The 27218-nt window shown below is 41.5% G+C and overlaps 1 protein-coding gene across 1 annotated transcript in view; it reads left to right on the forward strand.

The window, feature by feature from the left end:
• LOC120305160 (complement C4-like) overlaps positions 1-27218 on the forward strand; it is a 92391-nt gene that overhangs the window by 20090 nt on the left and 45083 nt on the right. Inside the window, exons 6-18 of the mRNA XM_039336584.1 lie at positions 236-318; positions 2233-2329; positions 3388-3493; positions 7623-7746; positions 9320-9435; positions 10392-10562; positions 11564-11743; positions 14675-14857; positions 17867-18022; positions 19748-19874; positions 20625-20696; positions 22721-22912; positions 26609-26717. Of these exons, the coding sequence (XP_039192518.1) occupies positions 236-318; positions 2233-2329; positions 3388-3493; positions 7623-7746; positions 9320-9435; positions 10392-10562; positions 11564-11743; positions 14675-14857; positions 17867-18022; positions 19748-19874; positions 20625-20696; positions 22721-22912; positions 26609-26717 (1716 nt within the window). The remainder of the gene's footprint in view (positions 1-235; positions 319-2232; positions 2330-3387; positions 3494-7622; positions 7747-9319; positions 9436-10391; positions 10563-11563; positions 11744-14674; positions 14858-17866; positions 18023-19747; positions 19875-20624; positions 20697-22720; positions 22913-26608; positions 26718-27218) is intronic.

The raw sequence follows: 27218 nt of genomic DNA on the forward strand, positions 1-27218 counted from the left end.
GCATGCATGCGCAAGCGCACAGCTCAATTCGCGCAAGCGGCGGGCTGGGGTAATTCCAGGCTCAATTATGAATGTAAGTCAAGGACTACCTTCTACCAGGTTTCTAGTCAGCAGCATAAGCTTTGGCCCTCTTGCTATGCAGCCTGGGAGCGTGTGGGGGTGTGGTTTTTCAGACCCTACAATTTCTGTGCACCAGCTAAGGTTTCCTTCTGTTCTTCTTCCTCTCCTATTTCAGGCCTGGCATTTGGACCATCACAGCCCACTTTGCCCACGGGCAGAGCTTTAACACAACTACAGAGTTTGAAGTGAAAAAATATGGTACGTTCTGAGATAGCGGCATCCTGGTTCTGTTCCCAAATATACTTTAATGGCACATTAAAGTGTTCTGCTAACCCCCAGTCCCTGAGCTGGCAGAAAACTGTATCACCGTAAAATCTATTGTTCCCACTGGCAACCCCTGTCCTGCCCCCTGTACGATGCCAGCAAATGGTGCTGTCCCAATAGAAGAGAATAACAAAAGAGCAGAGTTGGAAGAGACCTAGGAGGTCTTCTAGTCCAACCCCCTATATCGATCTGGACAAATGGCTGTCCAATCTCTACTTAACTGTGAGGGGGACCTCGGAGTCCTAGTGGACAATCACCTAAATATGAGCCAGCCGTGTGCTGCAGCTGCCAAAAAGGCCAACACAGTGCTAGGCTGCATGAACAGAGGGATAGAATCAAGATCACTTGAAGTATTAATACCACTTTACAATGCCTTGGTAAGGCCACACTTGGAATACTGCATCCAGTTTTGGTCACCACGATGTAAAAAAGATGTTGAGACTCCAGAACAGTGGTTCTCAACTTGTGGGTCGCGACCCCATTTGGGGTCGAACAACCATTTCATGGGGTCGCCAAACAACGCAGTCTGCCATTTTTCCCCCCTTTTCCTTAGCTGTGCTACTCCCTTTTATTCTATTGGCTTTTGAAAGCCAATAGAATAGACTCTCTTGAATAGAGTCTAATTCTATTGTCTTTCAAAAGCCAATAGGAATTGTCCAGGCTGTCTCTGCCCTGCTGAGCCTGCCAAAAGTCCCATTCTGCAAACGGTGCTGCACCAGTTGAGTAGTCCTTGACTTACGACCTGTTGGGGGTCGCGGCATTAAAAAGGTTGAGAACCACTGCTCTAGAAAGAGTACAGAGAAGAGCAACAGAGATGATTAGGGGACTGGAGGCTAAAGCATATAAGGAACGGTTGCTGGAATTGGGTATGTCTAATCTAATGAAGAGAAGGACGAGGGGTGACATGATAGCAGTGTTCCAATATCTCAGGGGCTGCCCCAAAGAAGAGGGAGTCAAGCTATTTTCCAAAGTGCCTAAAAGCAGGACAAGAAGCAACGGGTGGAAACTAATCAAGGAGAGAAACAACCTAGAACTAAGGAGAAACGTCCGAACAGTTAGAACAATTAACCAGCGGAACAACCTGCCTCCAGAAGCGGTGAATGCTCCAACACTGGAAGTTTTAAAGAAGAGACTGGACAGCCATTTGTTTGAAATGGTATAAGGTTTCCTGTCTGAGCAGGGGGTTAGACTAGATGACCTCCAAGGTCCCTTCCAACTTTATTATTATTATTATAAAACCCTCTAGTGTTGGAGAAACCACAACCTCTGGAGGTAAGTCGTTCCTCTGGTTAATTGTTCTTACTGTTGAGAAATTTCTCTTTAATTCTAAGTTGCTTCTCTCCTTGATGAATTTCCATCCGTTCCTTCTTCTCGTACCTTCAGATGCTTTTTAGAAAATAAATTGACCCCCTCTTCTTTGTAGCAGCCCCTCAAATATTGGAACATTGCTATCACGTCACCCCTAGTCCTTCTTTTCGTTAAACTTTTCATTAAACTTTTTCATTAAAGAAGAGAATATGTGTGTAGCCCAAGACTGCACTGTGGAGACCTTGATGCTCTCTGAACTTGATTGTTTTTGCTTGCAGGCATTTCATTACCTGACTAGGTAACATTATCAGTGCTAGTGAGTGTGAGGTTTGCTCCCTGCTTACATACAGTAGCTTGCCCTGCCAGTGTTATTGGGTGTGTGTATGTGTGTGTGCGGTTTTCTCCTTGATGGTTCCTTGATTAGGGCATTGTTTTCTGCTTGAACAGAAATAGGAGCAAGATATTATTTTTAAGCAGATCAAAGATACAGATTGGAAGGTGGTGACGCTCAAATTTGTATCTCTTCCTTTCTCTCATCAGTCCTGCCTCATTTCGAAGTGAAGATTGTCCCAGACCAGAAATACATCCTGGTCACCGGACAGCAAACACCTGACTTGCAAATTAATATTCAGGCTAAGTAAGCAACTCCTTCTTATTCTGTGGATTCATTTACCATGATACGCTCAAACTGCTAAAGTTTTTGAGATAGCTGCAATCCAAAATAAGGCAATCGACAACTGCAAGCATGAAATGAAGGCGATTTTCCCTTTGGGGAGGTGAATTGCCATTGTCACTAGAAACCTAGGGGGGAAAAACAGATGCAAAATAGGTCAGAAGGTTCTCAAATTTTTCAATGACAACATAGTGCAGTGTGAGAGGGGAGTAGAGGGGAGGGGAGGGGAAGGGAAGGGGGTAAAGGGAGGAGGGAGGGGAGGGAAAGAGGAGGGAGGGGAGGGAGGGAAGGAAGGAAGGGAAAGAGAAAGGGAAAGGGAAGGAAAGGAAGAAGATGTGTGGATTAATAGAAGAGAAGGGAAGGGAAGGTTAATATTTCTACTGTCTTGTTCTTGGGTATATTAAAGATTATACTACAAAAGGGAGTGTGGTATAACATTGTTTGGTTAAAAAAAATTACCAGCAGCCAGAGGGCCTAATTCTAACTCTCCAGCCGAAAGCTTCTAACGCTGGAAAAGGTAGAAGGGAAGAGGAGAAGAAAGCAACCAAAGGGGTGGACAGACTCAGTTGTAAGTCGGGATGGAGACACAGTTCTAAGGCCTGAAGGACCAGGTTAGGGAGAGATTCTCATGGAGAAAATCTAACTGTGTGGTTGCTAAGAGGTAACATCACCTTGATGGCAAATAATCAATCAGAAAGATCATTTCAGGCTGTGGATTAGATGAAGCTTTGCAGCAGGATTTTTTTTTCTGGTCATCTACAGCAGCGGTTCTCAACCTTTGGGTCGCGACCCCATTTGGGGTCGAACGACCATTTTACGGGGGTCGCCAAACAGCGCGATCCGCCATTTTTTCCCCTCAGGGAGTGGCGCCGTGCATGCGCACTGCGCATGGGAGCGGCGCCGCACATGCGCGCCGCGTCCTTATGACCGGGGTCGCCGTATAAAAAGGTTGAGAACCACTGATCTACAGCTTTTATTCCAAAGTTAATCATGTGATTTTTTTTTCTTGGCTTCCCCAACAGTTTTTTCTATGGGAAAGGGGTCACCGGCACAGCATACGTGCGATTTGGTGTGATTGGTGAGAATAAGGAAAAGGTCTATATCTCAGGACTAGTACAACAAATCCTGGTAAGGGAACAGAGTATTTTATTTTATTTATTTTATTTTATTTTATTTTATTATGTTATTTTATTTATTTTATATTATTTATTTATTTATTTTGTTTTGTTTTGTTTTATTTATTTTATTATTTTATTATAATTTATTTTACTATTTTTTTTATTTTTATTTTATTTATTATTTTATTTATTTTACTATTTTATTTTATTATTTATTTTATTTATTTTATTTACTTTATTTTATTATTTATTATTTATTTTATTTTTATTTCTTTTCTTTTATTTTATTATAATTTATTTTATTTTATTTATTTTTTTATTTTATTTTTATTTTTTATTTTACTTCATTTTATTATTTATTTATTTATTTATTTTATTTATTTTATTTTATTTTATTATTTTATTATGTTATTTTATTTATTTTATATTATATTATTTATTTATTTTGTTTTATTTTATTTATTTTGTTTTGTTTTGTTTTATTTATTTTATTATTTTATTATAATTTATTTTACTTATTTTATTTTATTTTTTATTTTATTTTATTATTTTATTTATTTTACTATTTTATTTTATTTTAATTTTTATTTTATTTTTATTTTTTAATTTACTTTATTTTATTATTTATTATTTATTTTATTTTTATTTATTTTATTATAATTTATTTTATTTATTTATTTATTTATATTTTTTATTTTACTTCATTTTATTATTTATTTATTTTATTTTTATCTTTATTTATTTTACTTTATTTTATTTTTTATTATTTATTTTTATTTTTTACTTTATTTTATTATTTATTTTATTTTATTTTTTATTTTATTTTTTATTTTACTTTATTTTATTTTTTATTATTTATTTTTATTTTATTTTTATTTCTTTATTTTACTTTATTTTATTTTTTATTTTACTTTATTTTATTTTTTATTATTTATTTTTATTTTATTATTTTTTATTTCTTTTACTTTATTTTATTATTTATTTTATTATTTTATTTTAATTTATTTTAATTTTTTTTTTTTGCCTGCCTGCCTGCAACAGGAAAACTTTCAGCAGATTTATTTATTTAATATTTAATTATTAAATACATTTATATATAGCAGTGACGGCGAACCTATGGCACGGGTGCCAGAGGCGGCACTCAGAGCCCTCTCTGTGGGCGCACGTGCCATTGCCCCAGCCTCGCCTCCCCCCGCGACCCCTCCTCTCCCTCTGAAGGAGAGTCTCCCCTGAGCGTGGCCCATGCGGAGCAGCGCAGCCAAGGAAATGGCAGCCAGGCAGCGTAGACAAGACTCTGCCCTCATACCCCCTTGTGCACAGTTGATGCTGCAGGGCGTGGGCAGAGGGCGTGACTGCCATAGCGCTGCTGGGCTGCCTGGGCGATCTGCTGCGGGCCCTGGAGGCGGTGAGTGGCCCTGCAGGCAGGTGGGGCGGGGGATGGGGCGGAGCTGGGGCACAGCAGGGGGTGGAGTATGGGCGGGGCCAGTTTTTGGGCACTTAGTCTCTAAAAGGTTCGCCATCAAAGATATATAGCCATCCAATTTACAAACAGGGACTTCAGGTTACAGAATCAGAAACAAAAAAATGTCAATGATACAATTACAATCCATAAACGTTCAGCAGTTTCCCCCCTAACCTCCCCAAAAATTAAACCACAAGTAAAGTCATAAAAAAAAATCAACCAAACAGCAATAAAAATAAATGGCAACATCTATAAATCAAGAGTCTTCTTAAACAATTCCGTTTTTAATGATTTCCTGAAGCCAAACAAGGCAGGAGCTGATCAGATTTCATTTTACAGCTCCAATGTTTCATAACTCCTTCCCTGAGGAATGCATTTTTGTGGACAGGGATGGGACAAATGTAATATTTTTATTTTTATTTATTTATTTGATTTAAACCGTGCACATTTAGCACATGACTCAATAGCTATTCAGTAGTGAGAGTAATGTATTTGCAGGTGCTCATCTTTATCTTTCCTTTAATATTATCCCTTACAACAGGGGTCTTCAAACATGGCCCTTTTATGACTTGTGGGCTTCAACTCCCAGAATTCCTCAGCCAGCCTTACAGCTTATCCCCATATACTGTATCCACTAGATACTGGATTTGTGCTGGATTTGTCGACCAGAAGATTAGTAGTTTGAGACCCAAGCATCATGTGATGGCTTGAGCTCCCATTCTTATCCCAGTTCCTGCCAATCTAGCAATTCAAAAGCATGCAAATAGCAATAACACTTAGACCAGGGGTCCCCAACCCCCGGTCCTTGGACCGGTACCGGGCCACGGCATACCAGCAACCGGTCCACACAAAGAAGCAAAGCCCCATCCGTGGGATGCAGGCAGCACACAAAACCATTCACTCTCGCACACAAAACCATTCACTCTCCGTGGGATGCAGGCAGCACACAAAACCACTCACTCAAAACCTTTCTCCACAGAACTGGTCCCTGGTGCCCAAAAGATTGGGGACCTCTGACTTAGACATCATTTCACAGTGCTTTACTGCCCTCTCTAAGCAGTTTACAGAATCAACATCTCTCCCCGCCCCCATCCAACAATCTGGCTCCTCATTTTACTGACCTTGGAAGGGATGAAAGGTTGAGTCAATCTTGAGCTGTTCAGAATTGAACTCCTGGAGCGAGCAGTGAGTTAGCTTGAAGGACTGCATTCTAACCTCTGCGCCACCATGACCTAGGCCAGGGTTAGGCAACCTCGGCTTTTTTATGACTCATGGACTTCAACTCCCAGAATTCCTAAGTTAGCATAGCATAGCTGACTCAGGAATTCTGGGAGTTGAAGTCCATTAGTCATAAAAGAGCCGAGGTTGCCTACCCCTGGCCTAGGCAAGTAGATAAATAGGTAACATTTAAGTGGGAAAGTAACAGTGTTCCACGTGCCTCTGTCTGTGGTGGGATTCAGCCACTTCACACCAGTTCGGGCAGAATCAGCAGCTAATTTTTTGTTGCCCAGGCCCAGAACAGACTTCCGGAAGTGGCATCCACACAGAGAACCGGTTGTTCACATATTTGAATCCCACCACTGGCCTCGGTGTATAAACACGCCGCACAAATGATCATGGAAGTGTCTTTGGACAATGCTGGCTCCCTCAGCTAAGAAATAGAGATGAGCATTGCCCCCTAGAATGGGGCACGACTGGACAGGGAAAACTTTTACCTTTATACAGCATCCTGTCATATAGCATCACAGTCTGGTTTGGAAGTATCCCTGCTTCAAACAGGAAGGCGGGTGCAGAGAGTGGTGAGGATGGCAGAAAAGATTATTGGCAGTTCCCTCCCTCCCATCCAGGACATAGCACAGAAGCGTTGCTTGATCAGGGTCCGTAAGATTGTCTGGGACGCTACACATCCTCTTCACGACCTGTTTTCCTTGCTACCTTTTGGGAGGAGGCTTCGCGGTATCCGTAACAGGACATCCAGATTCAGCCATAGTTTCATTCCATACAGCATTAACCTTGTGAACTCTCAAGCTTCCTCCTTCCGTTATGTATTCAAGATGGACAATATTTAATATTTATTTGTTATGTATATGTAGGGGTGTGGGTCTATACATACGTTGTATATAGTATGTTTAGGTGTGTAGGTCTTTGGTTATTAGGGTTTTCTCCCACGTAAAATTGGAAGTGTCTTGGCGACATTTCGACGAAGTCCCATTCATCATCTTCAGGCTGGTGTTTTCAGCTTCGTGCTTCATGCTTCGGCTTCTTCGTGTTTAGGTGTGTGTCATGTATGTTTCACTTTGAGAGTGGGCAACTAAAGTTCTTTTTCTTTTATGTGTGCCGTTGTGCCCACAGTAAAAAAATGACAATAAAGGTTATCTTATATGCCCCACGTCTGAATGTGAAAACAAATTCAGGCTAAATCCTAAAGACTAATCCCTTTGAACAAGAACTGTACTTGGAGCTGAGCGAGTCCTAAAGTCACTAACTCGCCAACAATCACACCGACACAGACTGTGCATGTGCCCACAAAATTTGGATGCTTCCATTTCGGTCTTCCCCTTCCTGAACCTCATATTTCTCGATCACAGAATGAGCAAATGGGATTTAAGGTAATAGGCATACAGCAGATGTGATTTTTTTTTAGACCTTAATACCTTCCTACTTTGCCCTGTTTCAGATCGAGGATGGTGAGGGCTCGATGATCTTGAAACGCAGCGTCCTCGCTGAGAAAGTGGGGCGCCCCCTGCAGGACCTTGTTGGAACGTCCCTTTACATCGCAGCCTCTGTCATAGAGACGGCAAGTAAGTTTGAAAATATAAAAAGGTTTCTCCAGTTTGGTCTTTTTCCAAACGTGTTAGTTTTGCACCGGACATCTTAAGCACATCAGATCATGGAAGGGTACCTACCAATAAAGGAGAAATAAAGGTGGAAGGGGGTTTCATATCCCACACAGGATGGAATTGTTCATGCTTTTCAAGGCTTTGACGGTGGGAAGGAAGAATCTTCCTTCGCATGTGTGAAATTTATATTACTTTTCCAGCCAACACATGTGAGAATAAATGCTGTCAGGTGGTATTAGGTGAATTCACTCTTTGAGGCTTTGCAGAAGTGTATTGTCAGGGTTTACTTGATTTACTTGCGCTGTCAGAGAGGGAACAGAAAGAAAATTATTCCATCTTCACTTCCTGGTTTAATGAAAGGAGAGCAGCGTACCAAAATGAAACATGATGATTTCATAAGCTATTGACAAGGAGTGATCTACGAACAGGCCAGAGACTCGTTTGTCAATTGTTAAACCTTATTACTTAGGACACGTAGCCTTATTGTGGATGGAAGAGAGGGCTTAGAGCTCAGTATTAAATCTCAAGGCTTGGCTGATCTTAAACAAGAGTAATAAATGTTAGTGTAGCCCATAAGCTTAAAAACAAGGAACATAACAGAATAACAGAACAAACAGAGTTGGAAGGGTCCCTGGAGGTCTTCTAGTCCAACCCCCTGCTCAGGCAGGAAACTTTTCACGTGAAGTATTAATACTACTTTACAATGCCTTGGTAAGGTCACACTTGGAGTACTGCATCCAGTTTTTGGTCACCACGATGTAAACTCCATCGATTTGGGCTTGTTTAATACACTTTGTTTAAGCCAGTGTTTCTCAACCTTGACAATTTTAAGGCATGTGGACTTCAACTCCCAGAATTCCACAGCCAGCATTGCTGGCTGTGGAATTCTGGGAGTTGAAGTCCACATGCCTTAAAATTGTCAAGGTTGAGAAACACTGGTTTAAGCCCCCGCCGTGTGAAATCAGGCAGGCTGAACTCTGATGAGAAAACAAAACAAATACAGGTAGCCCTTGACTTACGGCCACAATTGAGCCCCAAACTTTCAGTTGCTAAGCGAGATGGTGGTTAAGTGAGTTTTGACCCATTTTACAACCTTTCTGGCCATAGCGGCGAAGCGAATCGCTTCAGTTATTAAGTGAGTAGCACGGTTGTGAGGTGAATCTGGCTTCCCCTTCAACTTTGCTTCTCAGAAAGTTTCAAAATGGGATCGCACGACCCCAGGACACTGCGACCATCATAAATATGAACTAGTTGCCAAGCATCTGAATTTTGAACACGTGACCATGGGGGGATGCTGCCACAGTTGTAAGTGTGAAAAACGGTCATAAGTCACTTTTTTCAGTGCCGTTGTAGCCTCAAATGGTCACTGAATGAAGTCAAGGACTATCTGTACGTGTTACTGATTTGTTAACCTTCCCCGAAAAGAGCGTCTTGCAAAAGGGCTTCTTCTCATCTAACCTGAGACCTCAGCATCTCTCTGTAAAACTTGGTTAAGTTTAAGAGTGGCTTGTTGACCTTTTCCTCATTCTCCTAGGTGGAGAACTGGAGGAACAAGAACTCACCTCAGTGAAATTTATATCATCGCCTTATTCTGTGGACCTGTCAAAAAGCAAACGTTACTTTGTGCCCAGTGCTCCGTACGAAGTGCTGGTATGTGCTGCGGATTTTGGGGTTGTTTTTTTTTTTTGTCATGTTCATCTTCCATCTTGGGAAGTGTGGTTGAGAGAACGGATGCCTGCTGATTCTAGTTGTCTTTCACATTTCTGAATTTCATGCCACAGTCATTCTACTTCCATTTGCAGGTCTTTGTATTTTGTGATTTTTCTCCAGTTATTCTTCTTCTCTTTTTTTTTTTGCTGTCTCCAGGTATTGCAATGTCTACTTTCTAGACTTTTTTTGTCTTTTTTATCGATACTTGCTATGTTCGGACTCTTATGTGGCAGGTATTTGTTTGAATTCTAAAACATCAGAGTAATTTTTTTTTTCAAATTTTATTTATAATACAGTTAAAAACAAACAAACATTGGATTTAACGTGACATTCCGGTATATATATTCTTATCAGATTATTCCACTTTTTACAATCAATTCTTCATCTCTACATATACATCTAAGTTTTATATATAATAGTAAAATAACAGGTATTTCTATCTTAACATTCATCTTTAATCCCGACTGTCCTCTTCAAATTCCTCCAGCGGTAAAATTTATCCCAGGTTTCATAATAAACTGATCCACTTTTGTCTTTTAATATCATTGTGAGCCTGTCCATTTCCGCACATGCTAATATTTTATGTATTAACTCTTCCTCTGTGGGAATTTCCTTGCTCTTCCATTTTTGCGCAAAAGCAAGCCTAGCTGCAGTCAGGATGTATAGCAGCAGGTAGATTGTTCCCTTGTCGTATTTTTCTGTCATTATTCCCAACAAGGTTTTAACTCTAAGTCCAGTGTTAATATATCCCTCAACCAGTTTCGTGTCCTGTTCCAATACTCACGAGTCTTTGGGCATTCCCACCACATATGGTAATATGAACCTATTGCTGTAAAACATCAGAGTATTTATCATTATTAATAAAAACTGTCCGGGTTTTCTTCCACTTCCTCTAGGCTCGAATCACCCTACCGGATGGCTCACCAGCCCCCAACCTCCCAGTCCACTTCAGAACCCACATAACCGGGGCAGCATCTCCTATGGATGAACAGATGAATACCGATAAGCAGGGAATCGTGAGCTACATAATCAATGTGGCTCAAGGATCTTCCTCACTCACTGTCAAGGTATTGCTCCACCCATCCAAAGGTCAGGGAGAGGAGGGGTGGAAGAAAGACAATAACAGATGCAGTTGACTTGTCTGCTAGATCAGTTGAAAATGAACCAGTTTTTAAAATGAAACAGTGTCTTGGGTCACACCGCTTTGATGATGACAATGTGCTTCATGATGCTGTTACAGGGTGGTTTCATTCCCAGACGGGAGATTTTTTTTTTTTTTTTTTTGGCAGAAGGAATTTCAAACCTTGTAAGACGTTATGAAAAGTGCCTCAATTTGAATGGCGATTATGTCGAAAAGTAATGTAATGTTGTAGTTTCCCAATGTGTCTAATACACATTCTGTATCTGCAACTGTCTGTCATTGATAACCAAACGGAGGGTTATTTCAGAATAGAATAGAATAGAATAGAATAGAATAGAATAGAATAGAATAGAATAGAATAGAATAGAACTGGAAGGGACCTTGGAGGTCTTCTAGTCTAGCCCCCTGCTCAAGCAGGAGAACCTATACCAGGGGTAGGCAACCTTGGCTCTTTTATGACTCATGGACTTCAACTCCCAGAATTCCTGAGCCAGCATAGCATAGCTATGAAGAGAAGGACGAGGGGTGTCATGATAGCAGTGTTCCAATATCTCAGGGGCTGCCACAAAGAAGAGGGAGTCAAGCTATTCTCCAAAGTGCCAGAAGGCAGGACAAGAAGCAATGGGTGGAAACTAATCAAGGAGAGAAGCAACCTAGAACTAAGGAGAAACTTCCTGACAGTTAGAACAATTAACCAGTGGAACAACCTGCCTCCAGAAGCAGTGAATGCCCCAACACTGGACGTTTTTAAGAAGAGACTATACAGTCATTTGTCTGAAATGGTATAGAGTTTTCTGTCTGAGCAGTGGGTTGGACTAGATGACCTCCAAGATCCCTTCCAACCTTTATTATTATTATTATCATCATCATCATCATTATTATTATTATGTCTATAAAACAGCCTGACTATTTTTGTTTTCCCCACAGCTAACAGCGGGAACAGAGAGCCCAGCAGAAGCAACCTTGACTGCCAAAGCCACCAAGTCCCCCAGAGGCAACTATCTGATCCTTGAAAGTTCCCAAAGTTATGGCTTGAACATTGAAGATACCCTCAGAATTAGATTGAAAGCCGTTGGATCAAATACCGTCACTGACATCTATTACATGGTGAATGGGAGATGTTCGCGAGGCCCGGTGGTTTTCTCTATTTATATACAAGTGGCTTGTCCTGTCAGTGTAGGTGGGAGTCTGCTTGAAGAACTGGGCAGAAGATTAGCAGAGGGCATCCATGAATTTCAACTAGCAGTCTGAAGACATGATGAAAACTCCTTTATTGCGCATCACACCGACACACTTAACTATAGCTTCAATTGGGAAACTGTGAGAATCCTAGACCAAAACCTCTAGAACACTGGTGGCGAACCTATGGCATGGGTGCCAGAGGTGGCACTCGGAGCCCTCTCTGTGGGCACATGTGCTGTTGCCCCAGCCTTGCCTCCCCCCGTGACCCCTTCCTCACTAGTAGCCCTCCTGGAGAAGAGTCACCCCCGAGCGTGGCCCATGCGGAGCAGTGCAGCCAAGGACATGGCAGCCAGGCAGCATAGACAAGACTCTGCCCTCATGCCCCATTGTGCACAGTTGATGCTGCAGGGCGCGGGCAGAGGGCGTGGCTGCTATGGCACTGCTGGGCAATATGCGGCGGGCCCTGGAGGCGATAAGTGGCCCTGCAGGCAGGCGGAGTGGAGGCAGAGCGGGGGTGGGGCAGGGGTGGAGCGGGGGTGGGTCCAGTTTTTGGGCACTCGGTCTCTAAAAGGTTCGCCATCACTGCTCTAGAGAATTCCTGGAAGCCTATTACTCAGACAAATCAGCCATCAATAGATACATAGACATAAACAACATCTACACACCATTCAAAAGGCTAAAAGGGTAATAAAAAGACCACAACAGCTCCTCATTAGCAATCAACTCCCTGATAAACAGAGATGAACACCAAGATGAACCCCAGGGTCTTGTGATTTACATTCAGATGCTTGGCAACTGATTCATATTTATGACAGTCACAGTGTCCCAGGGTCATGTGAAGTGACCAAAACCTGCTGCAACCACCCAGCAGATGGGGGGGGAATAAAAACCAAACACCCCCCTACTCCCGCTGCCAATCCTCAACAGAAATGCTCACAACAATGGAAATCTCGGACAGGAGGAAGAGCACTGCCGGGCAGACAGGAAGGTATCTTGCTCGGCTATGGCTTGGGGGGCACTTTTTTCAGTGCCATTGTAACTTCCAACAGTCACTGTTAGAAGTCGAGGACTACCTGTACTTTATCACTTTTTTCCTTCTTTTTTTTGGGTCATCAAGTTTTTGACACCTTGCTAGGTGACTGGTGGTACTCGGATATTGCCATATGCTAAAAGTGGTCCGAGGTTTTCATTGTTGTGAGCATTTCTGTTGAGGATTGGCAGAGGGGGTGGGGTGGGGGTGTTTGGCTTTTATTCCCCCCGTCTTCTGGGTGGTTGCAGCAGGTTTTGGTTACTTCACATGACCCTGGGACACGGTGACCATCATAAATATGAATCAGTTGCCAAGCATCTGAATGTAAATCACAAGACCCTGGAGATGCTGCAACATTCCAGCTGATCGGCGCTTCTTCTGGGCTCAGCAGAAGCACCAGGATCAGCACCGAGCTCCAGCTGGAGCCTGGCGCTGATCCTGGCACTTCAGCTGAGCCCTGACAGCCTTGCAGCTCCAGCCATCTCTCGCTCAGGCTTGTGCGGTGCTGCCCCCGGTTCAGCTCATTCCCCTCCCCTGCTACCACTTTTCTAGGATGGTCGCGTACCACCTGCCAGGTGCCAATGTATCACAGGTGGTACCCGTACCACTGGTTGAAAAGCCCTGTTCTAGTCCAACTCCTTACTCAGGCAGGAAACCCTATACCATTTCAGACAAATGGCTGTCCAATCTCTTCTTAAAAACTTCCACTGTTGGAGCATTCACAACTGTTCCACTGGTTGTTCTCACTGTCAGGAAATTTCTCCTTAGTTCTAGGTTGCTTCTCTCCTTGATTAGTTTCCATCTGTTGCTTTTTGTCCTGCCTTCCGGTGCTTTGGAAAATAGCTTCACTCCCTTTTCTTTGTGGCAGCCTCTGAGATATTGGAAGACTGCTATCATGTCCCCCCTTGTCCTTCTCTTCATTAGACTAGACATACACAATTCCAGCAACTGTTCCTTGTATGTTTTAGCCTCCAGTCTCCTAATCATCTTTGCTGGTCTTCTCTGCACTCTTTCTAGAGTGGAATTAGCCCCATGGTTCCCAGAGGGTTCCATAGTTGACCAGGAAGAACAACCTGGGTCTCCCCATGTTTAGTCAGGCACCTTCACCTTTAAACCACAATGGATCTTTGACTGAGAGAGAAGGATTGACTCAGGGTCAAGATGACCCTCTCACTTGCCCCCATTCCTATTCCAGCACTCTAAACTTTGTGCCATAATGGCTTGTTACGAAGCAGACAGTCCTCAATTTGCAACTGGTTTGTGACCGTTTGAAGTTTCATCCTAACTGAAAAGAGTGGCTTGTGGCTATTTTTTTACAACTTAACAATAGTTGCAGTATCCTCATAGTCATGTGTTCAAAATTTGGGCACTTGGCAACTAGCGTGCATTTATGACAGTTGCAGTGTCCTGGGATCCTGTGATTAGCTTTTGTGACTTTCTGACAGGTAAAGTCAAGGGGGAAGCTAGATTCACTTAACAACCGTGTTACTCATTTAATGATGGCAGGGATTCACTTAAACAACTCTGGCAAGAAAAGGTGTCAAATGGGGCAAAACTCAACAAACACCTCACTTAGCAACAGAAAGGACTACCTATACCAGGTGTAGGCAACCTTGGCTCTTTTATGACTCATGGACTTCAACCACCCAGAATTCCTGAGCCAACCATGCTTCTTAATTCTGGGAGTTGAAGTCCACGAGTCATAAAAGAGCCAAGGTTGCTTACCCCTGACCTATACTGAGTGATATGATTATTTTTTTAATAACTGGAAGATATTGCCTCTGTGCTAAAAAAAACTGTTCTTTGATTTGACCATTTTTCTGTAGGTTTTGAGCAAAGGCGACATCATCTCTGTAAACAGAGTTCTAGCTGGCACTTTTACAGTAGCCCCTATTCGTGTTACACCTAGTCTGATGCCAACGTTCCGTGTTGTGGCCTATTATCTTCTTGGGGATGAAATTGTCTCCAACTCCCTATGGTTGGAGGTTGTCTCCCGCTGCGAGGGGAAGGTATGTTGAATTTTCAGGAAGGGGTTGCGTTCCCGAATCCACTCCAGAATTTTGTGCTAGTGATTTCTTTCTAAGTAAGTCAGCTGTTTCACACATTGCCACATTGCCACATTCTGTTCAGTGCTTGCTTTTGGAGTGGAGTGGAGTGGAGTGGAGTGGTGGAGTGGAGTGGAGTGGAGTGGAGTGGAGTAGAGTAGAGTAGAGTAGGGTAGGGTAGGGTAGGGTAGAGTAGAGTAGAGTAGAGTAGAGTAGAGTAGAGTAGAGTAGAGTAGAGTAGAATATAAATAGAATAGAATATGAATATAATATAATAGAGTAGAGTAGAATAGAATATAAATAGAATAGAATATGAATATAATAGAATAGAGTAGAGTAGAATAGAATATAAATAGAATAGAATATGAATAGAATGGAATGGAATGGAATGGAATAGGAATAGAATAGAATAGAATAGAATAGAATAGAATAGAATAGAATAGAATAGAATAGAATAGAATAGAATAGAATAGAATAGAATAGAATAGAATAGAATAGAATTGGAATGGAATGGAGTAGAGTAGAGTAGAGTAGAGTAGAGTAGAGTAGAGTAGAGTAGAGTAGAATAGAATAGAATAGAATAGAATAGAATAGAATAGAATAGGAATGAAATGGAATAGAATAGAATAGAATAGAATAGAATAGAATAGAATAGAATAGAATAGAATAGAATGGAATAGAAATGAAATGGAATAGAAATGAAATGGAATGGAATGGAATGGAATAGAATAGAATAGAATAGAATAGAATAGAATAGAATAGAATAGAATGGAGTAGAATAGAATAGAATAGAATAGAATAGAATAGAATAGAATAGAATAGAATAGGAATGAAATGGAATGGAATGGAATGGAATGGAATAGAATAGAATAGAATAGAATAGAATAGAATAGAATAGAATAGAATAGAATAGAAATGAAATGGAATGAAATGGAATAGAAATGGAATAGAATAGAAATGAAATGGAATGGAATGGAATGGAATAGAATAGAATAGAATAGAATAGAATAGAATAGAATAGAATAGAATAGAATAGAATAGAATAGAAGTGGAGTGGAGTGGAGTGGAGTGGAGTGGAGTGGAGTGGAGTGGAGTGGAGTAGAGTAGAGTAGAGTAGAATAGAATAGAATAGAATAGAATAGGAATGAAATAGAATAGAATAGAATAGAATAGAATAGAATAGAATAGAATAGAATAGAATAGAATAGAATAGAAATGAAATGGAATAGAAATGAAATGGAATGGAATAGAATAGAATAGAATAGAATAGAATAGAATAGAATAGAATAGAATAGAATAGAATAGAATAGAATAGAATAGAATAGAAGACACACAAGGAATTTGTCTCCGGTGCATAAGCTCTCAGGGTACCTACAAGCAAGCAACACATGATAAATCATGATCATCATAAAAATACATTCATCATAAATCATACAACACGTAGTGATAGTCATAGGATACTAAATAAGCAAACAACATAAATCATACTAGGATACTAAATGAAACAATATAAATTGTAAGATACAAGCAACATATAGTCATAAGAAGATAAGGAGATAGGTTATAGGAAAGATGAGAAGAAGAATAGCAATACAGCCTTACTAGGTAGTTTCACAGTGTTGTGGGAATTAGTTGTTTAGCAGAGTGATTATTGTGAAAATCCAGATGCTTAGATTTCTAAATCATAATTTATATTTTAGTCCCATTAATTGAGACTTATTCATTTAAACAGGGCTTGGATTTATACCGTAGATACTTCTAATCATTGTGTTAAGCAGATCTCAGCCAGTTAGAGCAGGGGTCCCCAACCTTGGCAACTTTAAGACTTGTGGACTTCAACTCCCAGAATTCCTCAGCCAGCAAAACTGGCTGAGGAATTCTGGGAGTTGAAGTCCACAAGTCTTAAAGTTGCCAAGATTGGAGACCCCTGAGTTAGACTGTTCAGGATATTTATACATCCTAAATATGTTCATAGACACTGTATCACTACCTAAAATAGTCACCATAAGTGTAAGATCATCAAAACAAAAATACAAAAAGCAGACAAAATTGTTTTAGGACTATAACCATACAATAATAAATGAGACCTTCGTGGGGCTGAGGCAGTGTTTGAAACTATGGAAAATCATGAACAATAGGTAACTGCTGCCCGGTGCTCTTTTATTTTAATTTCATTCACTTATTTTACTTTGCTTCATTTCACTTGCTTTGTTGTATCTTGTTTGATGGCATTTCTTCTTTATTTTACTGCATTTCATTTCACGTCGGTTTCATTTTCGTGTCATTTCTATTTTATTTCACCTCATTCTACAGTCGGTGTCCACTCTTGAGACCACCCCAGGTCGATTTTCTCCATATAAATAAATAAAAATTTTGGGGGCAGTTTGCAAAGGACAATACCGGTAGTCCTCAACTTACAACCATTCGTTAGTGACCTTTTGAAATTGCAACAGCACTGAAAAAAGTGGCTTATGTCCGTTTTTCATACTTATGACCATTTCAGTATCCCCACGGTCCTGTGATCAAAATTTGCACACTTGGCAACTGTATTTATGACAGTCGCAGTGTCCCAGGGTCATGTGATCACCTTTTACGACCTTTTGACGAGCAAAGTCAAAGGGGGAAGCCAGATTCACTTAACAACCATGTTACTAACTTAACAGCTTCAGTGATTCCCTTAACAACTGTGACAAGAAAGGTCGCAAAATGAGGCAAAACTCAGTTAACAGATGCTGTTGCTTAGCAATGTCAATTGTGGGCTCAATGGTGGACATAAGTCAAGGACTACCTATATTTAGGCCAACTTTAGGCCGAGCAGGCTTCCTCCAACCCATTACTTTCCAAATATTTCTGAAAACGCTTCTGGAATTCCCAGGTAATTTATGAAGTTGTCACCTCTCCCGTCTAGAGATCCAGGAAGAGGTTGGGGTTGGCTGCCCTACTTCTCCCTTACTCTGTCTTTCCAATCTTCAGCTGGAGATTCGCTCCTCGGCAAACATAGACCGCCTGCAGCCTCAGGCACGCCTGCCACTCACCATAAACACGGATGCCAAATCCTTTGTCTCTCTCTCTGCCACGGATGCTGCCGTTTATGCCCTCAACGGGAAGAATCGGCTCACACAAGGCAAGGTATGGTCCCTTCTGCTTCAGCCGCTCTCCTTGGATATTTGGGAAGACAAAGAGTCCTTTCTTCGACTCCTTGTGTAATATGGTTGTGATGGTTTGCGAATGTGATGGGCGTGTTTGAGCACCTGAGGGAAAGGCGAGAAGATATTTTTATTTTATTTTATTATTTTATTTTATTATTTTATTTTATTTTATTTTACTTTATTTATTTTATTATTTTATTTTATTTTACTTTATTTCATATTTTATATTATTTTATTTTACTTTATTTATTTTATTATTTTATTTTACTTTATTTCATATTTTATATTATTTTATTTTACTTTATTTATTTTATTATTTTATTTTACTTTATTTCATATTTTATATTATTTTATTTTACTTTATTTATTTTATTATTTTATTTTATTTTACTTTATTTCATATTTTATATTATTTTATTTTATTTATTTTATTACTTTACTTTACTTTTACTTTTATTTTACTTTACTTTACTTTACTTTACTTTACTTTGAACACCTGAGGGAAAGGCGAGAAGATATTTTTATTTTATTTTATTTTACTTTATTTATTTTATTTTATTTTATTATTTTATTTTATTTTACTTTATTTATTTTATTATTTATTATTTTATTACTTTACTTTACTTTACTTTACTTTACTTTACTTTACTTTACTTTACTATACCTTTACTTTACCTTTACCTTTACTTTACTTTACTTTACTTTACTTTACTTTACTTTACTTTACTTTACTTTACTTTACTTTACTTTACTGACTGCCCATCTTACCCCAAGGTAACTCTGGGCGGTTTACACTATTAGAAAGATAGAATTTTACAAAACCTACACATAATAAAAACTAACTCATAAAACAGATAAACCCAGGTAGTCCTCAACTTACAACAGTTTGTTTAGTGATTATTCAAAGTTACCACGGCTTGTTCAGACACTTGGCAACTGACTCAGATTGATGACGATTGATTTATGACAGTTGCAGTGTCCCCAGGTGGGGGGGGGAATCCCCTTTTGCGACCTTTTGATAAGCAAAGTCAAAGAGGGAAGTCAGTAGTAACCACCATGTTACTAATTTAACACCTTGCCATGATTTGCTTAACGACTGTGACAAGAAAGGCCGTAAAATAGGGCAAAACCCACTTAGCAACTGTTTCACTTAGCAACAGATATTTTGGGCTCAGTTGTGACTACAAGTCGAGAACTACCTGTACACAGCCCTAATCAAAAGATGGGGAGGGAACAGGATGAAGAGGGGGGTGAAGTAGGGTCTGTTATTAGTCTGTCAATCGCCCCCAATGTGAAGACACCCCCTCCCCAGGCCAGTGGGTGGTGCCAGGTTTTTTAAGTTCTTGCAGAAGATCAGGAGGATTGAAGTAACAGACGGAAGTTTATTTTAAGGAAATATCCAATCTAGAACTAAGGAAAAAATTATTGACAGGAAATCTTTGCTACTTATGTTTGCACCTAGTTCTAGTTAAGTTGGCTGGGGACCCCTGGGAATTATGGTTCACACATCTTGAAGTTACCAAGAAACATTGGTCGTGTGAAACATCACACATCAATAGGAGCACTTTCTCTCTCTCTCTGTCTCTCTCTGTCTCTCTCTCTCTCTCTCTGTCTCTCTCTCTCTCTCTCTCTCTCTCTCTCTCTCTCTCTCTCTCCCCTTGTCTTATCATCTTCCACATTTATTTATTTTTCCTCTTGAAATCAGGTTTTTGAGGCCATGAAAAGTTATGATCTCGGTTGTACTGCTGGCAGTGGGGAAGATTCCCTGGGCGTCTTTGCCGATGCTGGTCTCTCAATCCGTGCTGGTCAACAGCAAAGTCTCCTCCGGAAAGGTGAGTAAAAAAATCCTAAACGAAAATAAAGAAATTTGGGCAATTATCAGCAGTTTCTATCCTCACAGTCATAAAGAAAATGAGCAATATAAATTGCTCTTGGTCATCTTAAAAAGACATAAGGTTAAAGTTGTCAAAATCTTTCAAGAATACCTCCCCCCCCCTTAGATTTGTAGGCCTCTTGTCTGAAATTTCAACCAAATCTCACAAATGTTGTCAACTGAAAGATTAAGCCATGCATGTCTAAGTACACACAGGCGTGACAGTGAAACTGTGAATGGTTCACTGAATCGGTTATGGTTTTACTAGGATAACTGTGATAATTCCAGAGCTAACACATGCCACAAGTGCTGATCTCTGGGGACGCATGCATTTATCAGACCAAAACCAACCCCGGGCTTGCTCCGCCTGCTTTGGTGACTCTAGATAACCTCGGGCTGACCGCACGCCCCCGTGGTGGCGATGACACATTCGGACGTCTGCCCTGTCAACTTTCAATAAGAGAGTTAATGATAGCAGGAAAGTATCATCGAACGTTGATAGGGCAGACGTTCGAATGCGTCGTCGCCACATTCGTTGGTGATAATTCACTTGCTTTACTATTGGACAAATATTTATTTTGTTCTTTTGTTCCTTAGAAAACCCCCTCCCTCTCCTTTTCCATCAGGAATCATTCCTTTTAACACTGTTGGTGGGATTTTGTTCTATGGTTTTGAGTTTCTGTTCATCTTCTCCTGTTTGTTCCCATAGCACACGGATGCGAAGAAAATGTTTCCCGGAAAAAGCGGTCCCTGTCATTTCAACTTGAGATGCAGAAGAAAGGTAAGATGAAACAACAAATCTCATGAGATTTGGTCATCTTGCAGAATGTCGGCCACTTTGTTGATTTAGTCCTGGTGGACAATCACTTAAATATGAGCCAGCCGTGCGCTGCAGCTGCCAAAAAAGCCAGTCCCCATTCAAAGTTACAACAGCACTGTAAAAAGTGAATTATACCCGTGCTTTTTTTCTTAAAAAAAAAAAAAAGGTGCTGGAACTCACACATGTCATACAACCCACCTTGCCTACCCTACAAGGTTCCATCCCAAAAAGGTGCCAGAACTCCGTTCTGGGCGTTCTATGAGAAAAAAAAGCCCTGATTATACCACAATTCACGCTTATGGCCGTTGCAGCATCCCCATGAATATGTGATCAAAATACAGACCCTGGGCATCTGGCATGTATCTGTGATGCTCTTGATTCCCCTTTATCTAATACGAGCCAGCAGTGTGCTGCAGCTGCCAAAAAGGCCAACACAGTGCTAGGCTGCATTAACAGAGGGATAGAATCAAGATCACGTGAAGTATTAATGCCACTCTTCAATGCCTTGGTAAGGCCACACTTGGAACACTGCATCCAGTTTTGGTCACCACGATGTAAAAAAGATGTGGAGTCTCTAGAAATAGTACAGAGAAGAGCAACAAAGATGATCAGGGGACTGGAGGCTAAAACATACAAGGAACGGTGGCTGGAATTGGGTACATCTAGACCAGTGATGGCAAACCTTTTAGAGACCGAGTGCCCAAACTGCAACCCAAGGTGGGGGTGCCTGTCATAGGGCAAGGTGTGACAGGGGCAGGGGCGGCTGCTGCCTGACACCATCAACCCCCTGCACACAGAGGCCAGCGAGCGCATGGGTTCTGGGATGCATCCGGCCATGTGGGACCTCGGCGAGTTAGTGTAGGGCTGGTTGAAGAGGGACAGTTGCCATCTCCAGGGCATGGCCTGTGTGCCCACAGAGAGGGCTCTGAGTGCTGCCTCTGGCACGCATGCCATAGGTTTGCCACCACTGGTCTAGACTCTAGTCTAATGAAGAGAAGGACGAGGGGTGTCATGATAGGAGTTCCAATATCTCAGTGGCTGCCACAAAGAAGAGGGAGTCAAGCTATTTTCCAAAGCACCTGAAGGCAGGACAAGAAGCAACAGATGGAGAGAAGCAACCTAGAACTAAGGAGAAACTTCCTGACAGTTAGAACAATTAACCAGTGGAACAACCTGCCTCCAGAAGCTGTGAATGCTGCAATACTGGAAGCTTTTAAAAAAGACTGGACAGTCATTTGTCTGAAATGGTATAGGGTTTCCTACCTGAGCAGAGAGTTAGACTAGATGACCTCCAAGGTCCCTTCCAACTTTATCATCATCATCATTATTATTATTATTATTTCATTACATACATATAATTGATTGACTGAATATATGAATGTATGAATGATTTTGGTATCCTGAAGATACCATCTATACAAGACTGGTGCATGTCTAAATATTGGCAGGCTTTGTGTTGCCAACCTTTGGGTTAAGTAGTCCTCCTCAAAAGCTGCATAATGATCTGATACAGTGTGTTTGTTATCCTTTGCAACTTTAAGATGGGTGGACTTCAACTCCCAGAATTCCCCAGCCAGCCTAGAATTCTGGGAGTTAAAAGTTTACCCATCCTAAAGTTGCAAAGGTTAAGAAACGCTGGCCTGATATATCAGAAATAAAAAATTGGAAACTGTTGGGCTAGCCCAGGGGTAGGCAACCTTGGCTCTTTTATGACTCGTGGACTTCAATTCCCAGAATTCCTGAGCCAACATGGCTCAGCTTGGAAACCTCTCCCTTTCCCCTCAGCATGGCTGGCTCAGGAATTCTGGGAGTTGAAGTCCATGAGACATAAAAGAGCCAAGGTTGCCTACCCCTGGGCTAGACTAATCGGAATTCTAAGAAGGGAATGTGAAATGTTGGCTTAGCTTTACCTTTATTTCTTTTGTTCCTGCATTTTATATCCACTATTATTTTATCTTCTTCTCCCCACCCCCTCTCTTCTGCAGTTGCCAAATACAATACCCCTGATCAAATTAAATGCTGCAAGGGTGGCATGGTGTTGCTTCGCAATGCCCGGACATGCGATGAACGTGCCCAAAGGATTAAGAACATCCAGTGCCGTGACGTCTTCCTTGACTGCTGCCGCTATGCTACCAAATTACGTCGCCAGTCCTGGGGGTCCCATGGTCTTGCAAGGGGTGAGTATGCTACCCTGAGCCAGCTGAATAGGAAAAGAGAAAGGTTAAATGAGGAAAGGAAATCCTGATGTTTGAACATCAATTCCTGCCAGCCCCTCTTTTATAACAAAGAGTTCCAGCTTAAGTGCTCTTCCTCACAGCAGCCATAGTATCTTTTAAAGTTTAATGAAAATAAGGTCTAGGGGTGACATGATAGCAGCATTCCAATATCTCAGGGATTGCCACAAAGAAGAGGGAGACAACCCGTTCTCCAAAGCACCTGAGGGCAGAACAAGAAGCAACTAATCAAGGAGAGAAGCAACCTAAAATTAAGGAGAAATTTTCTGACAGTTAGAACAATTAACTTCTGCCTCCAGAAGTTGTGTGAATGCTCCAACACTGGAAGTTTTTAAGGGATTGGACCACCATTTGTCTGAAATGGTTTTGGGTTTCCTGCCTGAGCAGGGGGTTGGACTTGATGACCTCCAAGGTCCCTTCCAACTCTGTTGTTCTACTCTGCTCTGCTCTGCTCTACTCTACTCTATTTTCAGATTCCAAAAACCAATAAAGAAACGTCATTCTTAAAAGCAGATTTATTTATTGCTCATGACCCATAGACAGAATCTTGCCAAATAATAATAATTATTATTATTATTAATAATAATAAAGTTGGAAGGGACCTTGGAGGTCATCAAGTCCAACCCCCTGCTCAGGCAGGAAAGCCTATACCATTATAGACAAATGGCTTTCCAGTCTCTTCTTAAAAACCTCCAGTGTTGGAGCATTCACTGCTTCTGGAGGCAGGCTGTTCCATTGTTATAACTATCAGGAAGTTTCTGCTTAGTTCTAGGTTGCTTCTCTGCTTGATCAGTTTCCATCCATTGCTTCTTGTCCTGCCTTCAGGTGCTTTGGAGACTAGCTTGACTCCCTCTTCTTTGGGGAAGCCCCTGAGATATTGGAACACTCCTATCATGACACCCCTCGTCCTTCTCTTCATTAAACTAGACTACCCAATTCCAGCAACCGTTCCCTATATGTTTTAGCCTCCAGTTAAATTAAAATATACTAACACCCCTATGAAGCATATACAGGTAGTCCTCGATTTACAACTTCGACTTAGGTTGTGTATTTCTTTTGATCCATATGGAGTTTCAGAGCCTGGGGTGGCGTATACAGGTAGTTCTCAACTTATGACCACAATTGAGCCCCAAACATTTGTTGCTGAGACATTTGTTAAGTGAGTTTTGCCTCATTTTACGACCTTCCTTGACATCATTGTTCAGTGATTCACTGCAGCTGTTAAGTTAGTAACACGGTTGTTAAGTGAATCTGGCTTCCCCCATTGTGACTTTACTTGTCAAAAGGTCGCAAAAGGTGATCACATGATCTGGGACACATAAGTACAGGCCAATTGTCAAACATCTGAATGTTGATCACATGGCATGGGGAGGCTGCAACGGTCATAAGTGTGAAAATGGCCATGCCACTTTTTTCAATGCTGTTGTAACTTTGAACCGTCACTAAATGAATGGTTGTAAGTTGTGGACTACCTGTACGCTGGGAACTCCTAAGGAGGGGCTGTCTTTCTCTCACACCACAGCTGAGCAATAAACTGCCCAGCAAAATATCTTACAAGTAGTCGTGTCTTTTCAGGTTTAACATGGCACAAAGTAAATTATCTGCCAGAAATCAGGGATAGGCAACCTTGGCTCTTTTTATGACTCGTGGACTTCAACTCCCAGAATTCCTGAGCCAGCCATGCTGAGGGGAAAGGGAGAGGTTTCCAAGCTGAGCCATGCTGGCTCAGGAATTCTGGGAGTTGAAGTCCACGAGTCATAAAACAGCCAAGGTTGCCTACCCCTGTGCCAGATCATTCTCCATAATGTGGCTCAGGCTGGACCAAAGGAAAGCAGATGTGTTTTGATAGATGGCTAGATCCATGGGTTGGACATCTGTCAAAACTTCATCTTTGAATGGGATGGGAGATTCCTAGCAGGCTCTTGGGCTAGATGCCCAGGATTCAGTCCTAAAAACCTTGACATTAAAAAAAGATAAACACAGAGAGAGAGAGAGAGAGAGAGAGAGAGACCGTCACCCAGATTAGATAAGATTAGATTTGTTGTTGTTGCTAATTACAAAGTCGTGTCTAACCCATCGCGACCCCATGGACAACGTTCCTCCAGGCCTTTCTGTCCTCTACCATCTTCTGGAGTCCATTTAAGTTCACACCTACTGTTTCAGTGACTCCATCCAGCCACCTCATTCTCTGTCGTCCCCTTCTTCCATGGCCCTCCATCTTTCCCAGCATTAGGCCCTTCTCCAGTGAGTCCTTCCTTCTCATTAGGTGGCCAAAGTACTTGAGTTTCAACTTCAGGATCTGGCCTTCTAAAGAGCAGTCGGGGTTGGTCTCCTCTAGGACTGACCGGTTTGAATGCCTTGCAGTCCAAGGGACTCGCAGGAGTCTTCTCCAGCACCATAGTTCAAAGGCCTCAATTCTTTGGTGCTCAGCCTTTCTTATGGTCCAACTTTCACAGCCATACATTGCAATTGGGAAGATTAGATTAGATAACCTTTATTATCATTTTTTCCTGTGGGCACAATGGCACACATTAAAAATGAAATTTAGTTGCTTCCTCTCAAAGTGTACACATACATAACACATTTAAAACGTACTATATACAACATATGTATAGACCTACACCCTTACATATAAGTAACATATAAATATTATTCACTGTCCATCTTGAATACATAACGGAAGGAGGAAGCTTTAGAGTTCACAAGGTTAATACCTTATGGAACAAAGCTGTGACTGAATCTGGATGTTCTGCTTCAGATACCATGGAGTCTCCTCCCAGAAGGAAAACAGGTCGTGAAGAGGATGTGTCGTCTCTCAGACAATCTTGCGGACCCTGCTCAAACAATGCTTCTGTGCTATGTCCTGGATGGGAGGGAGGGAACTGCCAATGATCTTTTCGACCATCCTCACCACTCTCTACACCGCCTTCCTGCCTGAAGCAGGGATGCTTCCAAACCAGACTGTGATGCTGTATGACAGGATGCTCTCGATTGTCCCTCTGTAGATCCTTAAGAATAATCTTAACAATACATGTAGCATAAAAACCACAATATTAAAGTAGTGATAAAACAGTGAAATTCCAGGGAGAAAACAATTGTTAAAACATCTGAAGTTAGAGGCCTGAAAACCACTCCTCTAACGTAGGGATCCCCAACCCCCGGTCCATGGACTGCCAGCAACCGGGCTGCACAGACAAGCAAAAACCCCTCTGTGAGATGCAGGCAGCATACAAAAGCATGCACTCTCCGGTCCGCGGAAAAACCTTTCTCCACGGAACTGGTCCCTGGTGCCCAAAAGGTTGCGGACCTCTGCTCTAAGGCAGTGTTTCCCAAACTTGACAATTTTAAGGCATGTGGACTTCAACTCCCAGAATTCCATAGCCAACTCTGGGATTTGAAGTCCTCATGCCTTAAAATTGTCAAGTTTGGGAAACACTGCTCTAAGGCAAGGGTCTTGAACCTTGGCAGCTTTGAGACTTGTGGACTTCAACTCCCAGAATTCCATGGCTGGCTAAGGAATTCTGGGAGTTGAAATCCACAAGCCGTAAAGCTGCCGAGATTGGAGAATCCTGTTTTAAGATTTTTGGGAAAAGAGTAAACCATAATCTTTAGCCAGTGACTTTCTCTTTCTACATATAGTCCAAGATGAAGATGAAGAAGAGTTTTTTGATGATGAAGTGATCACATTGCGAAGATTTTTCCCTGAGAGCTGGCTCTGGCAAACCTTCACTGTGGATAAAACCCTCACGTGAGTAGAACAGAAATTCATTTACAAGTCATGTTTCCTTTCTTGCAATAGGACAGGGTAGGCAACCTTGGCTCTTTTATGACTCGTGGACTTCAACTCCCAGAATTCCTGAGCCAGCATGGGGGAACTATGGCTCCCTTCATGACTGGTGGACTTCAACTCCCAGAATTCCTGAGCCAGCCTGGCTCAGCTTGGAATCTCTCCCTTTCCCCTCAGCATGGCTGGCTCAGGAATTCTGGGAGTTGAAGTCCACGAGTCATAAAAAGAGCCAAGGTGGCCTACCCCTGTGATAGGATGAATGCTTCATCCATGTCAGTTATTGGGCTGCAGGGACTCTTAAACTAGGCTCTGAGACCAAATATTTGCCTGTGTAACTACAGTAGTCCTGGACATGCAACAGTCCATTTAATGACCATTCAGACTTACAGCAGCACTGAAAAAAGTGACTTATGGATGTTTTTGACACTTACAACCGTGGCGGCATCCCCATGCTCGTGTGAT

Source organism: Crotalus tigris, unplaced genomic scaffold (genome assembly GCF_016545835.1).
Source record: "Crotalus tigris isolate CLP2741 ecotype Arizona unplaced genomic scaffold, ASM1654583v1 scf7180000017666.379230911805:20528666, whole genome shotgun sequence".
Taxonomy (NCBI): Eukaryota; Metazoa; Chordata; class Lepidosauria; order Squamata; family Viperidae; genus Crotalus; species Crotalus tigris.